This window comes from Trichomycterus rosablanca, chromosome 12 (genome assembly GCF_030014385.1).
Source record: "Trichomycterus rosablanca isolate fTriRos1 chromosome 12, fTriRos1.hap1, whole genome shotgun sequence".
NCBI classification, from domain to species: domain Eukaryota; kingdom Metazoa; phylum Chordata; class Actinopteri; order Siluriformes; family Trichomycteridae; genus Trichomycterus; species Trichomycterus rosablanca.
In genome coordinates this window covers 11,584,348-11,605,386 of record NC_085999.1, presented here as the reverse complement: position 1 = coordinate 11,605,386, position 21,039 = coordinate 11,584,348, and the positions used below count along the sequence as shown (strand labels likewise).

The 21,039-nt window shown below is 39.7% G+C and overlaps 1 protein-coding gene across 11 annotated transcripts in view; it reads right to left on the bottom strand.

Moving 5' to 3' along the window:
- Positions 1-18,936, bottom strand: part of mycbp2 (MYC binding protein 2) — an 88,001-nt gene extending 69,065 nt beyond the window's left edge. For 9 of the 11 annotated variants that reach the window (XM_063006014.1, XM_063006018.1, XM_063006021.1 and 6 more), the window contains exons 1-5: positions 18,281-18,935; positions 13,647-13,722; positions 5,994-6,209; positions 1,712-1,865; positions 1,416-1,612 (exon numbers count right to left, since the gene is read on the bottom strand). In XM_063006014.1, the coding sequence (XP_062862084.1) occupies positions 1,416-1,612; positions 1,712-1,865; positions 5,994-6,209; positions 13,647-13,722; positions 18,281-18,552 (915 nt within the window). In that variant the 5' untranslated portion in view covers positions 18,553-18,935. Of the gene's footprint in view, positions 1-1,415; positions 1,613-1,711; positions 1,866-5,993; positions 6,210-13,646; positions 13,723-18,280 lie in introns of all 11 variants that reach the window. The other 2 variants (XM_063006012.1, XM_063006016.1) reach the window with 1 other exon arrangement.
- Between the last annotated feature and the right edge of the window lie 2,103 nt (positions 18,937-21,039).

The following is a 21,039-nucleotide window of genomic DNA, read 5'->3' as shown; positions in this document are numbered from 1 at the left end:
GTCCCGTAAAACTTTCAAACTGTATTAACCACTATTTATGTGTCGTAGAATGATTCGATTCTATTGAACTATTCTATTAAGCCAAAATAAAGGAACCGATTCACGCATTTGGGAGTCGTTACATACATACGGCTCTTTAAAAGGAACCGAGCCAAAAGATCCGACTCCTGATCACAGAATTCACTGCAGCAGTTTCCCAGACGAGAATTTTTTACTCAGTAACGGATGTGATTTAAAATGTAGCGAATTACAATTCTTAATACAAAACATACTTAAGTAAAAGTAAAATTACAGGCTGTAAAATCTACTTTAAAAAGTACAAGTACACAAAAAAACGACTCAATTACAGTAACGCGAGTAAATGTCATTCGTTACTTTCCACCGGTCAGCCAATCCTGATCGCGCTAATCGGCTCCGGAGTTTTGATTCAGTTCAGCGGTGTTTGATTCAGTGAATCTTAATTAAACTCTTCTGTTTGTGTCTCGTTTTGCCGATCGTGTTTGCACTCCTTATTACTGAATCTAACGGTTACCGTGTATAATCCTTGTTGTCTTCCGTTTTTCTGTTTTAGTTTTCGCTGGTTTTGGACTCTAATCCTTTTTATATTAAACTTTCCCTAATTTACAATCCGCGAGCGTCTGGTCAGTTTCTGCCTCGCGCCATGTTGGTATTTTAATTAAAATATAAAATATGTAAACAATCGCGATTGTCACATTCTAACATCGGATGAAAACCTTCATGCGAATTAACCGAATTAATCGTGAAAATCGCCCAGCCCTAGCATGATGCCACCAAATACAAAGATTGAAGTACAAATGTCAAAGTCGTTGAAAGCTACCAGTCTGGAAAGGGTTACAAAGCAATTGCTAAGGCTCTGGGACTCCAGCAAACCACTGTGAGAGTCATTATCCACAAATGGAGAACTTACCAGGAGTAACCGGCCTATTGAAATTGCACTAAGAATTTCTCAAAGATAAACTAATTGCACTAATTGCTCTGGGATTCATCCAGAAGCTCACAAAAGATCCCAGACAAACATTTTAAAGAACTGTAGGCCTCACTTTCCTCAGTTAATATCAATGTAAACAATTCTACAGTAAGAAAAGTCACTGTGTAGGACAATGATCCGAAGCATACAAGCAAGTTCACCTATGAATGGCTTATAAGAAACAGAATTAAGGTTTGAACTAAACACTTCTGGGAGACAAAAAAAATACAATGAGCCTGGATATCAGAGAGCTGCAGCATTTTCAGCAGATCAATGTCTGAGCCAAAATCAAATGTGGAATGATTAAAATGTGGTAACTGATATTCATTCACTGGTAGGCTAGCATACATGCAAAACTGTGTGTCTGTGTCCATTTGTACATGCAAACATCTTTTTCCAGCAAAATGTTTGTATGCTGCTGTTCTACCTGAATAGTTTGGCAGGCATGGCTGCCATTGTTGGTCAGGATGGCAGATACAGACTGTAGGATTTTCCCAGTGTCTCCCCATGCCACCACCAAGCTGAACAGGCACGCACAGGACAGAGCTGTCAGCGCCTGACCAGTGGGGTCATTCATTCCTGTACTCCGGACTGTGGTCTCCAGCAGCAGGTGAAACAGTGATTCTGCAAACGGAAAAAAACATGATATGTTTACCATGATCCTTCCTGTGTGTATATACATTGGTGTATGAGTGACAAGAGGAGAGGTAGAGGGATCCTCACCCAGTACATCTGGAGGTTCGGTTTGGTAGCTCTCAGGCTGTTGTCCCTGGAGCATGTCTAGCAGTGCTTGCAGGCTTCTTAAACACAGTGAGGGGTGTGAAAAACGTGTTTCCTTGATAAGCTCAAACACTCCGCACAGTCCGATACCAATGATCTGACCAAAAGAAAAACAAGAGTGTTATTACAGTAAACATTCACAAAGAAACCAGTGATGACTACCACAAAGTGCAACAGGGCCTCAATTATTGACATTTCTGCCAATAACTGTCACAAACAATTTTGAATGACATTTTTAAGCCTCTTCTGTTAAAAAATAAGCAATGTAGGGCCATAATATATTTACGGGAAAATGTGCTTAATTTCATGGACCTCGTTTTTCAAAAATCACAGATTTCACAGATTTTTAAAGAAAAGTGCCACATTTCACAGGCAGTCAATAATTGAATGACAGAATAAAATGAAGCTTTAATACACAGCACAGCCTACATTAGCCTACATTAACGGTTGAATGTAAACCTAGAACATTCAGCGACAGTGCAAGGCTCAGTCAAATACAAAAATTCTCGCCCGTGTTTTGACATCCCCCGCCCCCTCGTCCACAGAACTGGTTGGGAGTTTTTCAAACTTAGTTAAACGAGTATTGTTTTTACCTGCTTTACACTCTGATACCTTGGACATATTTATTAAGCAATTGCTAACTGAATTGCTGTAGGATTGCATAGTGCAAATTAACCAGAAAACATGAAGCACTTGAATGCTACGCGAATTAAAATGTTAACTCAACACAAACTTTACATTTGGAATTTCACAGCAAATTGCATATTACACAGGAAATCACTCATTTCACAGACTATGAATTAGGTATGACCTTATATAAAGACAACACATACAGGGGTTGGACAAAATAACTGAAACACCTGGTTTTAGACCACAATAATTTATTAGTATGGTGTAGGGCCTCCTTTTGCGGCCAATACAGCGTCAATTCGTCTTGGAAATGACATATACAAGTCCTGCACAGTGGTCAGAGGGATTTTAAGCCATTCTTCTTGCAGGATAGTGGCCAGGTCACTACGTGATGCTGGTGGAGGAAAACGTTTCCTGACTCGCTTCTCCAAAACACCCCAAAGTGGCTCAATAATATTTAGATCTGGTGACTGTGCAGGCCATGGGAGATGTTCAACTTCACTTTCATGTTCATCAAACCAATCTTTCACCAGTCTTGCTGTGTGTATTGGTGCATTGTCATCCTGATACACGGCACCGCCATTGGATGCACATGGTCCTCCAGAATGGTTCGGTAGTCCTTGGCAGTGACGCGCCCATCTAGCACAAGTATTGGGCCAAGGGAATGCCATGATATGGCAGCCCAAACCATCACTGATCCACCCCCATGCTTCACTCTGGGCATGCAACAGTCTGGGTGGTACGCTTCTTTGGGGCTTCTCCACACCGTAACTCTCCCGGATGTGGGGAAAACAGTAAAGGTGGACTCATCAGAGAACAATACATGTTTCACATTGTCCACAGCCCAAGATTTGCGCTCCTTGCACCATTGAAACCGACGTTTGGCATTGGCACGAGTGACCAAAGGTTTGGCTATAGCAGCCCGGCCGTGTATATCGACCCTGTGGAGCTCCCGACGGACAGTTCTGGTGGAAACAGGAGAGTCGAGGTGCACATTTCATTCTGCCGTGATTTGGGCAGCCGTGGTTTTATGTTTTTTGGATACAATCCGGGTTAGCACCCGAACATCCCTTTCAGACAGCTTCCTCTTGCGTCCACAGTTAATCCTGTTGGATGTGGTTTGTCCTTCTTGGTGGTATGCTGACATTACCCTGGATACCGTGGCTCTTGATACATCACAAAGACTTGCTGTCTTGGTCACAGATGCGCCAGCAAGACGTGCACCAACAATTTGTCCTCTTTTGAACTCTGGTATGCCACCCATAATGTTGTGTGCATTGCAATATTTTGAGCAAAACTGTGCTCTTACTAGGGCTGTCGCGGTGAAAGAATTTCCCCTTGCGATATTCAGCCTGTCTTAATATCGCGGTATGCAGTGATATCGCCATTTTTTTAGTTTTTTGAAAATTACTTAATTTATCTGGATTTTAGAGCTATATAAACAAGCTTTATTGTTAGGCTATGATTCGGTATATTATTGCTTTATAATGACAAAGATGAGACGGTTTTAAGACCAATGAAATGCGTGTTTAATGTTAAATACAGAACAGAGCAGGGATGCGCGTCTTTTCTCTATTAAAAAAAGCTTTAAATTAAGCTTCTAGCCTAGGCTAGATATGCACTGTGAAACGAAAAAAAAAGAGTTCAGGCTAAATATTCTAAATGCACTTCTAATCAAAATATGGTAAAAAAAAAAATAGAATTAATAATAAAGTCTGTAAGTTTAAACCTGCGTTATCATGCGCGCTAGACGAACCAACATGTTCACCTGATGTGGTTTAGAGAGGATCTGAGTGGGGTAGTGATGTTCCCGGCGTTACCGTTGTTACACTAATACACGTGTACTGATCCTGCATGCGACTTTACAGATCAAAGCAAATCTAGCCTGGTTATCGCGGCACTATTAACTATCTATTTAGTAGGTATAATTAACATAATATATACTACATTTTAAGTTATTATTCGTTTCAATACATTTTTATTCAACGAAAAAATTCATTTAAATCATTCCAGCAAGCCAGCAAGAGAATATTTGCAGGCTGCAATGCCATATTACCCGTCATTAAGTGTTTAAGTACGCCAAGGCTGTTTAAATATACTCTAAATTACAAGTATTTTATTGAGTGTGAACTCAATTTAATCATTAATAAACTTGCCTATAATTCATGTTGCGATTGTTTACATTTTAAAACACAAAGCCTGAAACTCAGCAGCAACGGATGCAAACAGTTGGCAGGAAAATGTCGCTCTTAGCTCATTTTCATTATGAATTTATTTAACATTTATTACGCCCGAATGTAAACGTAAAACAAGATGGACCCTGCAACAACAACAACAACAAAAAAAAAAAAGATTAGAAAGAAAGAAAGAAAAAACTTGATTATCGCGGTGATGCGGTTGCTTGGCATGCCCTGCGGTTGGCTGGTCTATACCGCGATATCTCAAAATTGCGGTTAGCGCAACAGCCCTAGCTCTTACCCTGCTAATTGAACCTTCACACTCTGCTCTTACTGGTGCAATGTGCAATTAATGAAGATTGGCCACCAGACTGGTCCAATTTAGCCATGAAACCTCCCACACTAAAATGACAGGTGTTTCAGTTATTTTGTCCAACCCCTGTATATAATAATACCCTGATTAAACACTATAAGACACACCAATCTAATACAGGATACGATCAGCTTTAAAGAAAAGCTGCCACTACCTAGAACCCATACTACAAAAATGTAAGGTTTTTGTCCATGCTGACATGATTGCATCATGTAACTGCTACAGATCAACCAGGTGCACGTTTATTGAGAATTTTCCATTCTAACACATTGCAGTTGTGCCTTATTGGATTTAGATATGGTAACATGGAAGACCAGTGAAGTACACTATACTCATTACCATGCTCAAGGAACCAGTTTGTTATGTGTACTCTGATAGGGTGTGGCCATAGCCACATTGGGTGGCCCAATATGTGCAAAGAAACCATTACCCGACACAATTATATCATCGCCACCAGCAGGCTAAACTGTTGACACAAAACAGAATCCAACATAATTTATGCTGTTTGTGCCAGAATCTGGCCCGTCCATCTGCATGTAGCAGCACAGATTAATTACACAGCAGGAGATTAATCAAACCAAACAATGGTTCTAGTCTTCAAGAGTTTTGTATCATAGAGCCTATTTACACTGTAACTTAATGTTTAAATCATGTTGTTCCTATTGTTTAACTCTTATGTGGTCACTTCACTGTTGTAGCTGACCTCAGTTCCAAAATAATTGGAAAATATAGTTTTTTTGGAATGTGTTGCAACCATTAACTTAAAAGGGGGTACAGTTGCTATTGAAAATATTTAACTCCCTCACTTTAAAACGTATCATTGTAATTTGTATAGAATTGCATGAAAATCTCCAACAAGACGCCTCAGTATACAAAGAAAGAACATTTTCCTACAGAAATATATGGCCAGGAGATTTAGCCCCTAATAAAGGAACCGCTGAGCTGGCTGTGGCTGTTGTTGCTCAACCTTACATTGTAATTGCCATTTTATTTTTTACATGCTTCTATCAGGCTCCCATTATCGACGCTGTTGTAATTTACTGACCTTGGGTAGTTTGACAGCCGGTTCTCGGTACTCCTCCTCTTCCTCGCTGTCCGAGTCGCCGCTCTGCACAGAGTTTCGGGAGGCCAGGACCAAAGAGGCCTCCTTCTGCTGCCAGTCCAGCACACAGCGGCGTACATTACAGTAGACATTAAACGCAGAAGGATTACTGTGAAGCTTGATGTCAGGAATCGAAAAGGTCCCATCCACATTATCTGTCTGCAGAAGAGAAAGATGTATTCAAGGCATGAAAGGAAAGAGGAGAGGGGGAAGGGAGAGAAGCTGTGTGAGATGGACTATATATTCTTGGAGTAGTAAATAAATAATGGAGCTCAAAGAAGAAAAAAAACACAACCTCCACTTCAGTGCAGCAAATATGACTAACTAGTTGTAGATCAATATGCCGTGTCATTATACAGATCACCGATGCATACAGAACAAAGTACCTAAGGGGGCTATTATTATGGATAATGAGCAATTATTAATTTGTGAGCAATTTATAGTAGTACATGAAGTACAGTTCAATGAAAGACGTACGCCTGTGTCCAAATTAAGAATGGTAAAAGCACAAAACAAAAACAAAAGGTTAACTGTTTAGCTTATGTTGTTGAGGATTTATTCTTTATACTAAAGACTATTTTCCTTTAGATATTTGAATACCATTTACTTAACAAAATGCTTGTCCAGAAAGCAAAACTCATTTAAATACCCTAATGCAGGGCTCTAGAGTGCGACCAATTTGGTCGCACATGCGACCTAATTTCTCAATGGTGCGACTAAAAAAAAATCTCAGGTCGCACCGGTGCGACCAGGCGTCCGAGGGAAAAAAAAAACAACAACAGACACACATTAGGCCAATATCATGGTCTAAACCAATCAGAGATGGTGAAGGGCGGGACAATATTGTAGCGGTGATATGTGAGCGACATTCAGCTCAGCCAATCAGAATGCAGCACCAGGTTTATACACGTGCGTTTGGACTCGCCGGATGTCCCCAGAATGAAAGTTCGGGTTCTGGAGCTCGGCGGTGTAGTGTTGTAACGCTCACTTAAGTCCTGACTAAACAGTTAAAGTGACTCGACCCTGTCGTGTGCCTTTATTCCCACACCTCCACCACCACACAGCAAAAGACCCGCAGCATCCCCACCGGACAGCGGCTAGGTGAGCCGACCCTCTACAGTAGCAAGGGGCTAATGCTAGCGGTAAAGTGCCGCGATAGTGAAAGTAAAAACACGACAATATAAAGTATAAAGTAAAATATAAAAATAACTAAAAGACCAAAATATATTACAATACATGTAGTCAAAATACGCAGTGAGTGCACTGCAAGCGATTTTGGGAATCTGTGTAAAAGATTCAGTAAAGCCGATAATATAATGCACTGCATTTAAGATTACACTCTAACACACACAAACATATACATATAATTTTAAATATACACACACATATAAATAGATACACACACATACATACACATTTACTCTATTATTTTTATAATTTTTATAAGTGTGCTATAATTAGTCTGTAATACTATAATTAACTGTAAAGAAGACAGTGGCCGGCAATAGTATATTTGTGACTGGTTCTAATACATTTTGAATTGAAAGGCTGAAAAAGCCCAATGCATCTATAAAACACATTACATGCCGCGATAAATGCACTGCCCAAGTGTCCCCTCTCCCCACTGCCCTTCATTGTCAGGCAGCAGAAAACAGATCATCAGACAAGGCCATGTTGACCAGATTGTTAGTTATTTCCAAGTCAATATTGCCTGTATGGACAGTGATTAAAAAAAAAAAAAAAGTGAACCTGTAAAACTGCGGTGTTAAATGCGATGCGGTCGAAAATTTGGGTGCACCTAACTTTTGTGCTGGTGCACCTAAGAAAAAAAGTTAGGTGCACCAGTGCAACCAGTGCAAAACGTTAGTCTAGAGCCCTGCTAATGCCAAGTTCAGGTCGCTGTACAGTTCACACGACACAACTGGATCTCTTGTAATCGGGAGTCTTTCAAGTCAGTGTGCCTTTCACACTACACGACTGATCGGCGATAGGGGGTCACACACTACACGTTCTGTCACCAACTGGAATCGCAGGCGAGCTTCTCTGGTCTCCCAAACTACGTTCTGTCATGAAAACAAACACGAGAAGTGACGAGGGGCTTAATGATACCACGTCCAAAAATGCACGTCAACAAGTAGCGATTGATCAAAGTTTGTGTGCTGATGTGCAGCGTAAAAACAAAGAGGATAATAGGAGCAGCATTGATTGTTCTATAGTGAGTTGGAGGTAGATAAATATTTTTTTCAATGCAACGTTGGTGTTATGTTAGATCAGAAATACTGTAAAACTTGTGTGTGCGCCGATGTATTCTGATATAAACTATATTATGCCCGTCCCACCTTTTTACAACTCCTCCCCTGTGTCTCCCCTCAACCCGTATCCTGCGTTCTCACTGGCTGTTCGACAGAGCACTTATTGCCAGTTGGGCAACTCAGATCCTGATATTTGACAAGCTAGATATCTCTCTTCGGCAAGCTGCTCGGATCGAGTTGTTGAGTAGTTCACACATAGCGATTGAGAGCCGAGTTTTAATTGCCGAGCGAACGCCGAGTTGCTCCCGAGCCGGCAAATCTAGCGCCAACCAATCGGGGAGCGAAAATCAGGGCAAAAATCGAGTAGTGTGAACTAGGCATAACTTTCTAGATCGTCATTAAAGATTTTATTTATTGATACATATTAATACAAAGCATCTAATAACAAGTCTGTGTGCATAAATCCTAGCTACGAAAGCATTTTATAAGAAAGGCATTAGAATAAGTGCCTTAAAATACAGATGTCACAGACCAGTAACACAAATATAATGAAACAAACAGTATTTGGAGTAGGAATGTTAGTGATTAACCTAGCAAGAATTCCTTGTTTGATTAATGCTGTCAGTTGAAAAGGTCATTTAAATTAATTTCCAACAGCTGAGGCTTGATTTCAATTGAGTGCGCAGCTACAATCCAAACACAGAGAAAGCGCCCTGACGCACCCTCAGAACTCACGCAAACTATTAGGCATCAAATCCAAAGCAGTGAAGCGGTTTTAAGTCAGCATAGTTTGTTTGTTTATTAGCATTTTAACATCATGTTTTAAACTCTATGGATGATAGACAAGCTATTTACTCGTTACACAAGATTCATCAGTTCACAAGGTTATATCAAACACAGTCATGGACAATTTTGTATCTCCAATTCATCTCACTTGAATGTCTTTGGACTGTGGGAGGAAACCGGAGCACCCGAAGGAAACCCACACAGACACGGGGAGAACATGCAAACTCCACACAGAAAGGACCCGGACCACCCCACCTGGGCATTGAACCCAGGATCTTCTTGGCCACTTAGCCACCGTGCCGCCCCAAGACAGCATAGAGTCTGAATACATGATAAACTCTGAACTTGTGAATATTTTGCATCATGTCCCAGTCTAAAAGTAAAACTGAAATTATCATCTCATAAAAACTACTGATGTTGTCAGGAAGAGCTTTAATATACTGACTGCAGCTATCTTGATTTAATTAGCATGTTTAATTAGTGCTTGTAATGAACTGTTCACTACAGACTCTGTGTAAAATCTACATTCTGAATGCTGAACTGCATCTGCTCACGATGTTCATGTTCATCTTACTGTTCTACAGTACATTCCTGCCACTGATTCCTTTTTAAGGCGATCTTGTCGGTTATCGGTTAACCGTGAACTGAACCGTGAAGGTCAGTTGGTTATTGGTTAATTAAGCAATAGAACACGAGAGGGAGTGCGTTATCACGAAGATCATCACAGCCGTGATGTTATTCGCCATAACACATGACCTCAAGTGTTCTATTGCTTTTATACAACAGTTTTTACAAAATAAAGAAAGAAAATAAATCAAAGAAGCCCTAAATTTCATAATAAATATGCTTTAATATTGACAATACCTTCCGCCAAAAAGTAGTTCCACAACAAATATAAAGTTTAACACTACAAAGCAGACATCCCAAGTTGCAAAAACTCATTTCAGGGAGGTAAGAAGAACAAGAAGAACAAGAAGAAGAAGGCAAGAACCTCCGAAGGGAAAAAAAGAAATAAAAAAAAAAACCTCTCGCACACACCAAAGGATATGGGTGATAACAGAACTTCTAGGAGCTGCTGACTGGGCTATTAAGCTAACTGTTCGCGTTACAAACACATTAATGTTCCCTACATAGTGCACTAGATTGTGTATCAGATCACAGATATATGTTCCCTACATAGTGCACTAGATAGTGCATTAGACAATTGATTTATGTTCCCTACACGGTGCACTGGATTGTGTATCAGATAACGGATTTAAAACGCAACCGGGAAAAAAAGTCTGTGTCGCCTGCGTGCGTGCGCGTTTGTGTGCATGAAGCTTGTCGTTACTGGCAACGCGTCAGTGGAGTAATACAGTTGTGGTGTGAAAAGGCCGTGCTGTTATCACGAATATCAGCACGGTTAGAACGCTTCTCAACCAATCAGATTGTAAAGTCGGAACTAACTGTTGTATAATAGAACCTTGCAAAATGTACATCCCTGATTTGTATAACAACAACTGAAACCTCACCCCTTTTGAATGAACATTTGAAAGAACCCAGACTGTAAGAAGCCAGTTGCGATGAAATAGGGGTGGACATAATCTTTTAATAACATTAATTTTTTTTTTGGAGCACAAGGATGCAGCTTTCGGACAATAATTAAATGTAACTGTAAGCTTTATTTACACCAGCGCATTCTGCTCTAAAACTTCCACACAAAATCCACATTTCTGGTCTGACTCCCTCCATCCCCCAGCGATAAAAACGATTTAGTTCACATTCACACAAACAATTAAATAATAAATTACATTTACTCATTTATTATTATTTATATTATTATTACAACAGTGGTCACGTCAACACACTCTGGATGTTTGTTTATTAGGATTTTAACATCATGTTTTAAACTTTAGTTACATTCATGACAGGAACGGTAGTTATTCATTACACAAGGTTCATCAGTTCACAAAGTTATATCAAACACAGTCATGGACAATTGAGTATCTCCAATTCACCTCACTTGCATGTCTTTGGACTGTGGGAGAAAACCGGAGCACCCGGAGGAAACCCACACGGACACAGGGAGAACATGCAAACTCCACACAGAAAGGACCCGGACCGCCCCACTTGGGGATCGAACCCATGACCTTCTTGCTGTGAGGCGACCGTGCTACCCACTTAGCCACCGTGCCACCCCACTCTGGATGTGAATTTACTCTGACTGTCTGTAATTCAATCAGGTTATTTAAAACAATCATTCTCCTATTTCTCAATTTTGCAATGGCAATGGTAAAACACGCTAGCACACCAGAGCTGACATCTCGAACTTGTAGTTCGAATCTCAACGATTGGCTTGGTGTTCAGGGAGGGTGCCAGAGGAAATTCCTCATAACTGATGCAAGTATGACCTCTGCTGACTGATGGTGCCTGCACAGAGATGGGGGGGGGGGGGGGGGGGGGATCAGGATGTGACTCCCCATGCGCAAAGCTGATCCACATATGAACTCGCCTCATCATGCAGTTGTGCACTGCACACGAGTCGGAGGGGGTGTGTGTTAGTCACGGCTCTCCTAAGTCAGGAGTGGAGGTCAAGATCAATAGAGGGGAAACGCCGTCAGGTAATTGGATACGACTAGATTGGAAGGGAAATTGGGGGGGAATGCAAAAAAGTCATAGTTGAATCCGGAAGCTTCTGCATTATATTACAGACTGCCTTATGTCAACTTCAAAGTTGTCCAGACTATTGTCGAAGTCAGATCTGTTTCTAATCTATATAAAAAATTCTGTGTAAGTATTGTGTTTGATTATATCCAGCAGTTCCACACTGAATTATTCTAGCTGTACCTAGAACACTTTTCTAAAAGTCGTCACTCATGTCCGACTAAAAGGAACCAATTTATGCCACAGCACCCAGAGAAAGACAGCTACAGAGAGAAATGGGGGCTGGAAAGCGAATGAGCCTGCAGCAGAAGCCCCCCGCTCCCGAGAGTGGATGATTGCAGCACATTCCTGTTTCTGCTACAGTGAAATTTATCTCCCTTAGTCCTGAACAGAATCTATTCCTGTTCACTGGGGGAAATAAAAGTGATGAATAAAGGATATCTAAACACATTTTCCCTCACGCAGACTGTGTTGTTCTGTGCAAGATGTAGAGAAAGCTGTTGCTGTGGAAAAAGGCAGCATAGGTTGCCTAGCAACATCCAATCATGATCCAGCCACTCCCAAAATCTCATCCGTGGACTGAAGTGCTTACTGGAATCTACGCAGCTTTAAAAGCCTCGTTAAAATAGTCTTCCTGGTGTTGCAAATGCAAAGGTTGTGCAAAAGATTAGTAGATACTAATAGTGTTACATCACAGATCTAAAAAATACAAGTATTTTCAGGTTTTTGAAGGTCGTCCCCCAGGTCAGAAGTGTTTAACTTAAGATCAACAATGATCACAACTGGCACCAGCTCACCAATGTTAGCTGTCACTTGTTCGGGTAGAGCCTGACTTCAGCTAAATACCCTTGAGCTTGTTTCTACTCGGAGAGAACAAGACGACTGATTCACCCTGTCTGAGCTGAAAGCACTTCTGCACATTCTGAAGCACTTCATTTGATGTCAAAAATGATTTATTGTGTAATAAAAGTGTGTATAAGAGTTTGATATACCATTTTCTTACCTTTAACTTTATTAGATACACCTATCTTGTACAAACATTCATTGGTTATATAATAAACTACACCAACCATAAAGATGCTTTTTTGTTATATAACCACCAAGGGTGGCACAACCAGCTACTAGTGTTAGGGAGGGAATCACTTTTTCACATGGATGACAGAGGTATAAATAAATCTTTAACTTTAATAATTGAATATAATAAATACTTGTCTTATTTATTCTAAAGTAAAAGCAATTGGAAGATCTGAAACATTTAATCATAACATATTAGTGCAAATCTGTTTGTTTGTTTGTTTGTTTGTTTGTTTGTTAAACGTTTAACGTCATGTTTTAAACTTTGGTTACATTCATGACAGGAACGGTGGTTACTCATTACACAAAATTCATCAGGTCACAAGGTTATATCGAACACAGTCTTGGACAGTTTAGTATCTCCAATTCACCTCACTTGCATGTCTTTGGACTGTGGGAGGAAACCAGAGTTCCCAGAGGAAACCCACGCGGACACAGGGAGAACATGCAAACTCCACACAGAAAGGACCCGGACCGCCCCACCTGGGGATCGAACCCAGGACCTTCTTGCTGTGAGGCAACAGTGCTACCCACTTAGCCACCATGCCGCCCTATTAGTGCAAATAGAAGGGCGAGAAGCAAAGCTCTGTATTTTTTCCAGTTTGTGCCCAGTGTTTCAAGTGGCGACAGACTCAAGATGACCCTGATCATGATGAAGGGGTTATTACAAATAAACTAATGATAAAATTCATTAACATTACCTTGTAATTACCTTGCAAATGCAAACATAACCACAGAAAATTATTAAAATATACAATAATACGTAGCAAGTAGCATTATTCTACTAAGAGTGAAAGTTCATGTAACTAATCTGTATCTGAATAATATTCTGAAATATTACCTTTGTTCTTGTTCTGACTTTTGATCTGATTTTTTGCCGCCTCTTCAGTTTCTTCTTAGTTAAAGCTTTCTTTCCCCTAAAAGATAAAATTCAGGTCAGATTCCACAAATAGATGACAAAAGGAATTACTTTCTGTTCTTATAATGTGTGTGATTAATCTTTTACATTTTAAGCAATATTGACTGCACAACATTTGAATGCAACTTAAGCTGTTTTAATTAACAAAATCAACAAATGCTTCTTAAAAACCAGTTTAAAAGTTTACTTCGTTAAACATTATAACAATTCTGCAAACAAATTGCTTCAAGACATGATCGCTCCTTAATTTAACCTTTAGTGTATTTAATCTTCAACATCCTGATCTCCCATAAGGAAAAATACTAACAGTACTAACAACTATTTTAAGGCTTTTAGAGTGTGTCTATAGGAATTTGTGCCCATTTAGTCCAAAACTGCAAAAAAAATTTCAAACGTCAGGCACTGATATTAATGGATCTTGTGCAAGCCAAGAATGTTTCTCCACACCAAAATCATGAAATTGTGTCTTTATGGACCTCACTATCTGCACAGGAGCTCAGTTTTGATGAAAACAGAGCCTTCCACAAACTGCTGCCACAAAGGCTGGAGCATACAATTTATTTTATACTAGAGATGTTGACGAAAAGCCAACAAATCAGTCACTGTTTGAATAACGTTGGTTGGTTTAATCAATCAATCATTTAGAATGAATGCTAATCCATCAAAAGGTCACGGCCATCACCGCCCTCCCCCCAAACATAGCCAATCATGTATGCATTGCAGCACAGAACATGTTTGTACATTAAACCAGTACAGCATCTGTAAAACCAGTATCTAATATATGTAAAACCAGTATTTAATACACGATTGTCTTTGAAAGGACTACTCTTGAAGATTATCTAATTTACAGGAAATAGTCAACAAATGATGACACATCAGCAAATCAGCTAGGCATCAGTTTCAATCGGCACACCTCCACAGCCCATCCTATCCCTGTTTGTTTCCATTCAAATATGCTACAATAATGTTGGAGCTTAAATACCTGGCATTTATTTGTTTGGGTGTTGGCACAAAGGCAAAGCCCAGGATTTTAGGCTTACGACAAGACACTCTTGTGCCAGGGAGATTTGCCAAAAAAAGCTGGTCCAGTAAACTCTACTAACCAAGCACAGGTTTCAGTTTAATGGTTGTAGGTGGGCAATACTAACAGCTTTAAATAAGCAAGTGCTAATAATTTTCTGTAAGATAATTGTTGCATGACATGTTATTCATCTCCACCTGCCTCAGAAAGTATTCATAAAGAGCCATAGTGCAAAGCTTTGCATTGATGGGACTGTTTTTGTTTCACTTAAGTGCTGGACTAAAAGATGGAAAAGATCCAATCTTTTTAAAAAGAAATGCACACTGCACACCATGTAACACTCTCTGACCTTTCTACACTTGACTGTTTTATGCTTCTTGAGGATTGTGTTGAAATACAGATTACAGAAATCCAGGCTAAGATGCACCAGCAACACACTTAAATCAGGCACAAATCATATTGCTGAAACACTTCAGAAACCAAGGTAAGCTAGGATGCATTTCATCCGCATTACGTGTCCAAATTCATGTTTCTACAAAACGCAAGACAACTTAAATCCACGTATGTGAGACAATACAATTCAATACATGACATCATAAACCAGTAGGCTCAGTATTACTGATACAGCTCCACCAAAATGCCATTAGCAGTGCAGCAGTCAGCATAGAAACTAGCCAGATCCCTACAACACAGAAATTATGCGGTTGAGCCTAATGAAGTGATTGCGTATTACATGTGATACAAAGCATCAGATTTCAGTCTAAGTGAAGATACATTCGACATTCATGCATGTGGTTGAAATAATGTGTGGATAAAAATCCATATACAGGATGCCTGAAATGACCAGCTTTAAACAGGCTCTTAAAATAAGCAGAACAAGCTTTTTATTATTTTTTTTAAAGAAGACACACCAATCAAGATCCAATTTATTTATTTGTATATTTGGTCGTGTGAAAGTGAAAAAATGGAAAGTGAAAATGTCCTGTAAGGTTGAATTCACAAGGATATTTTTGTATCTGTTAAAACACATAGTTGTCATTGGTTTTAATTAAAACGGCAGGTTAACGAACCACATGCATCAGCACACGACAATGCTTAAAAACTGTGATGTTACTGGCTTAAAAGTGTCACCACAGTTGACAAAAGGTGGCCTGACATTTCAACCAGTAAGAAACACTGCTTTAGTAAATAAAATGGTGAATGACAAAAAAAAATTGTCTCAGCTTTCAGTTCCTTAAAAAGTGCATAATCCACAACTGAACTATATCATTACTGTATATCTCAATAAATGTACACTAAAAGTAACTAGTAGTTAAAGGACAAATTGATGACTTTACTTTATTCACAGCATGTTTCAGTGACACTTGGATAATGCAAACGTAAGGCACAAGCCACACATCACCAAAATAAATATATATAATAAATAAATACATTCAAACATCCAAGGTTACTAGTTTCTACCTGTTTTAGCTTGTGACACAGAAATCAGCATTGGAAATCTTTAAGGAAAAATCAATTCTTAAAATGCACTCTGAAGTAAGTAGTTAAAAAAGCTTCTAATGCAGGTACATGCTGATGTGTAGCATAGACATTAAAAGAATACATATACAGTACTTACAAAATACTATTTAATATAAAAACAGTGTATATTTTAATATATAAAAAATTACAAGTATAATTACAATTGGGTCCTCGCTTTATCTGTCCTCATTTATTTATTTATGTCCTCAAAGCCAAGCGTGTAAAGTTAAGAATGGAAATCTGCCACTCGGGTGGCGCAGCGGTAAAACACACGCTGTTCACCAGAGCTGAGATCTCGAATACATCGTATCGAATCCCGGCTCTGCCTTGCCGGCTGAGGCTGAACGGCCACATGAACAACGATTGGCCTGTTGTTCAGATAAGGGGCGGGATTAAGCCGGATGGGGACTCTCTCTCAGACTAGTGCGATTACGACCTCTGCTGGCTGGTTGGTGGCGCCTGCCAGATGGAGATGGGAAAGGAGTGCGGTAGAGGGTGTGGCTCTCCGTACACAGCGCTGTACTGCACTGCACTCGTCAGGTGTAGGCGATAAGGTGCTCGATTGCCGTGCACGTGCCGGAGGGGGCGTGGAGCAGCATTAGTGAGAGGATGATTGACGGGCAGAAATTGGATGCGCTAAAGTGGGAGATAAAGGGAAAAAAGATGTTTCCATCTGGAATAATCTCCACCCAAACACACCAACAACGAGCTACAACGAGCTACAACTACTCATCAGTGGTACCAACAATAACAATACTGTGCAGGTTCACTGTTGCGGTATATCATCAGCCCAATAATCAGCACATGTCTAAAAGACATGTAAACGTTTAGATTTAGTTGTAATAAGATGTTTGCATGAATGCATGCTGATATTGGATGGAAACTGTGTGTATGATAGAGAAGAGAAGGATGCTGAGCAGGTCGGTGAAGCTTTAGATGGAGATGCAGCAGAGCTCAGAATGTGAACAGAGTGACGTAAGCTAAAAGCTCGTTCAGTCTGCGCAGCTGAAACTAACAGGGCCTGAGCGATGCAAACATAAGCAATATATATATATTTATTTCATCATTTTCCTAAATATTGGATGCAGATTGGGCCTCCTGATTAATGTGGTTTAACGATAAAACTCGGTCTGACTAGCTACTGCTTATCTAGCTGCATTCCAGTGATGACATCTTTACTAGCTACACCCTCCCAACGTTCCGAGATAAACAACCTAAAAGCCAAAGATATAGCTAACACTGTGTAATGCTGTTTAATGATAATGTTACAACTTAAACATTATTTTAATTGTTTATTTTTAATATAAAACAGCACACAGTTAATGTCACAACCACGGACGCGTCCTAAACCGTGTATGGTTTCTACAATACTAAAATATGTCAGAATTAGAAACTGTCGCATGTTATGTACATATTTAACACAGTAGATTTAATTTACAAAAAAAAAACAGCAAATAAATTACATTTTTTTTATCTGAAACCACAACCCAGTCAATAATAAATTAATTAAATAAAGAATGACCATCTTGTTAGCACGCTAGCTTTCAAATGAACTGTTGACGGGCCGACCCAACTACTAGGCTGTTCTTGGCTTGTCTTGTTTGTTGCCAGGAATGTTTTTATCATTTTTTGTAAAAAAGAATTCTGCTTGTAATAGTGACGAACTGAGTAAATATAAAACACCACCAGTATGAAGCAAACATTATTAGCTGAGCATTTTTTAGCTTAGCTACGGAAGTTAGCTAGCTATACAAGGTTAAGAAGCTGTGTTACAAACCGCACGCTTCACCCTGTATAGTGTACATAAATATTATTACACTGACTCTAGAAGTGAACTAATTTGACACACTATTTACATTATTTGAGACGCAGCCCATGTCTTCTAGCCAGTTAGCTTGCTACATGATTATGCTTATCCTGAAGCGCTGTTTACAAACGACATAGTTCACATTGTGGCAAATGGTTTATTAACTGTATTTATTTAATGTGTTTTAAATGAACTGAACAAACAAACCTTCCGAGGCTTATTCCTTGTTCTTTGTCGCTGACAGCGCTGGTGTAAATCCGTCTGTACTTTTCAGCTAAGGCTCGGCCGGACAGGAGCAGTTGGTATCGGCTACGACAGTCCGGTTTGGATCCCGAAGAGGAACAGGAGGCCATGCCGGTTCCAGCAGCACAAAACTCGTCCCCAGCTCCAGGAAAAACCCGCACACCTAACGCCATAGACGGGGACGAAGACATGATTCCTCCGCCGCCTGGAGCTGCCGCAGCAGCAGCGCACATCATCGTTTTGGGGAACAATTCATATATTACATCAATGTGTCACTAGCCGGCGATCAATAAGTACTTCCACACGTCATGAAGTGCACAGCACCCCCCATACATCCGACTCGCAAATACAAGCGTCCGAAAATTTGCACAGATCGCTTTAAAATCCACCACCAAGATCCCGCTAATAATAATGACGGTGTACAATACAACGTTAGCCGCTGGTGCAACTGCGAAATAAGCCGATCTCACTTAGAATAGTGATTACAAAAATTACGAATAATCATCTATAGCAGCGCAAATCGAATCCTCTCAAAAGCACGAACGGACGACTATGATTTTCATTTCATCCTTGTGTTTTTTCTCAGGTCGGCCAGGTAACAGCCCTAATGCGCTGCCATCTTAACTCCATCCTCATACTTAAGGCTTATTCGACTCCAGAAAAGAGTCGATTCTATTTTTTCATATCCCTGAACTGGAGTCGAGTCCGAAATATAAAGAGTCGAGTCTTTAGAGGATGCTTGATGGCGTATTTTGTGGGCGGGGCCCCATTATGGACACAGAAGCTGCTATGAGAATAGATTTTTGAAGTTGAATTATGTACTAAGGAGGCCTAAAGTGAACATGCTGCAAATTTGATTTTTTTTCCCCCGAATTTAAGTGAATTATGTCATTACAAATCATATTAGCAAAGCAATTTGAGTAAATGGTTGAATCTTTAAAAACACATATACATTTTAATTTGTGAATTTGATCATGTTAATTCCTTGGTCAGAAAGGTCAGATTTCTTTAGGGTTGCCAACCGTCCCGTAAAATCGTACGCAAAATCGAACGGAATCGTTCCTTATTTGTAAACTAAACGTGGTATTGAACTGATACGGGACGCGCTTTGTTCTGTATTTTTATCAGTGGGAGAGAAATGCTGCAGATTAGACTGAGACAGGGTCATATGTATAAAACAGAAGGAAACTGCTGCTACTGTGGGAATTAGAAAGCGTTTGGTTAATATTTTAAGTAGTGTTTTACTTTAAGTCTTAGTAATGGCATGTGTGCGCAGGTATATCAGCATAACAACCTGTTTACTATTCTGCTGTTTGAGTAGTGCAGTGGGCAGAGCGCATTGTGCATATTTTTCCGCCCTAGGTTCGAATCCGGCTTAGGGTGAAACTAAAGTAACACAAGCAGGGCCGGCGCTATGGGGGTGCTGGGGTGGGCATAAGCTCTCACTGCCCCCTTAAGCAACGCAGTCCAGAATCGGGGCTGCATGTCAGTGTGAAGATGGATTACGTAAAAATGTTGTTTGCACTATTGAGAAAAAATGTTGCATGATGTTCTTTATGCATGTTGTTTGCCTGAAATATGGTTCTGATTTATTATTATTATAAAGAATGAAAATAATAAATGTTAAACAGCCTAAATAAAAAAAATTTATAATGTTGTATAATGACGGTGTAAGACCCATTATATTTTTTATAGGTGCAACCCTAACCGCCTACCCCCCGCTCCCGCTCAGGTAAACATCCACCATACCACCCCCCACCCTATGCCTTCCGCCAACCTGCCAGCCCAGGGTGTTCCTTATTTCCAGTTCTGAAAGTTGGCAACCCTAGATTTCTTTAAATCTTCTATTGAAGCACCTACTTAGATAACATTGTGCAGATGGATTTGATCTATTCATCAAAAGCTTGTTAAAGTTTTTACATTTGCAGTCATTGTTTACCTATTATAAATACTACCATACTAAACAATAAGATAATAATAAAAATCTGTGTAAAATTTTTAACAATTTAACATTTTACTTAATTTATTATACGATTTGTAATGAGAAAACGTTTGATTACTTAAAAAGGTCTTAAAAGGTATACAAACATCTTATACAAAGATGTATTTATTTATTAGAATTTTAACATCATGTTTTAAACTTTTGGTTACATTCATCACAGAAACAGTAGTTACTTGATACAGAAAATTCATCAGTTCACAAGTTTAATGTCAAACACAGTCATGGACAGTTTTTGTATCTCCAATTATCCTGACTGGAGCTGACCGGAGCTCCTGGAGGAACCCCACGCAGACACAGGGAAAACATGCAAACTCCACACAGAAGGGACCCAGAGCGGCCCACCTGGTGATCGAACCCAGGACCTTCTTGCTGTGAGGCGACAGTGCTACCAACTGAGTCACCGTGCCATCCACAAAGATGTATACACGAAACAGAAAACTATGTAAAATATTTATTTTAAAACTGTACATCACAGTAGCATTTATGGTAGCCAATTCTGCATGTTTTTGTAAGATATGGGGAAGGAAAAGTCCCACGTGGACCCAAAGAGAACAAGCCAAACTCATCACAGACAGTGACAGAAGTGGGAATTAAACTAAGTCTACCAGGACCCAAGTTGCTGTGCTGCAATTCACTTTACCACTGTGCCATCCTTATTTTTATGGGCAATGAAAAATATTAGAATACAAAGTTATTGGGTAAATGTAACAGTTAAAATCTA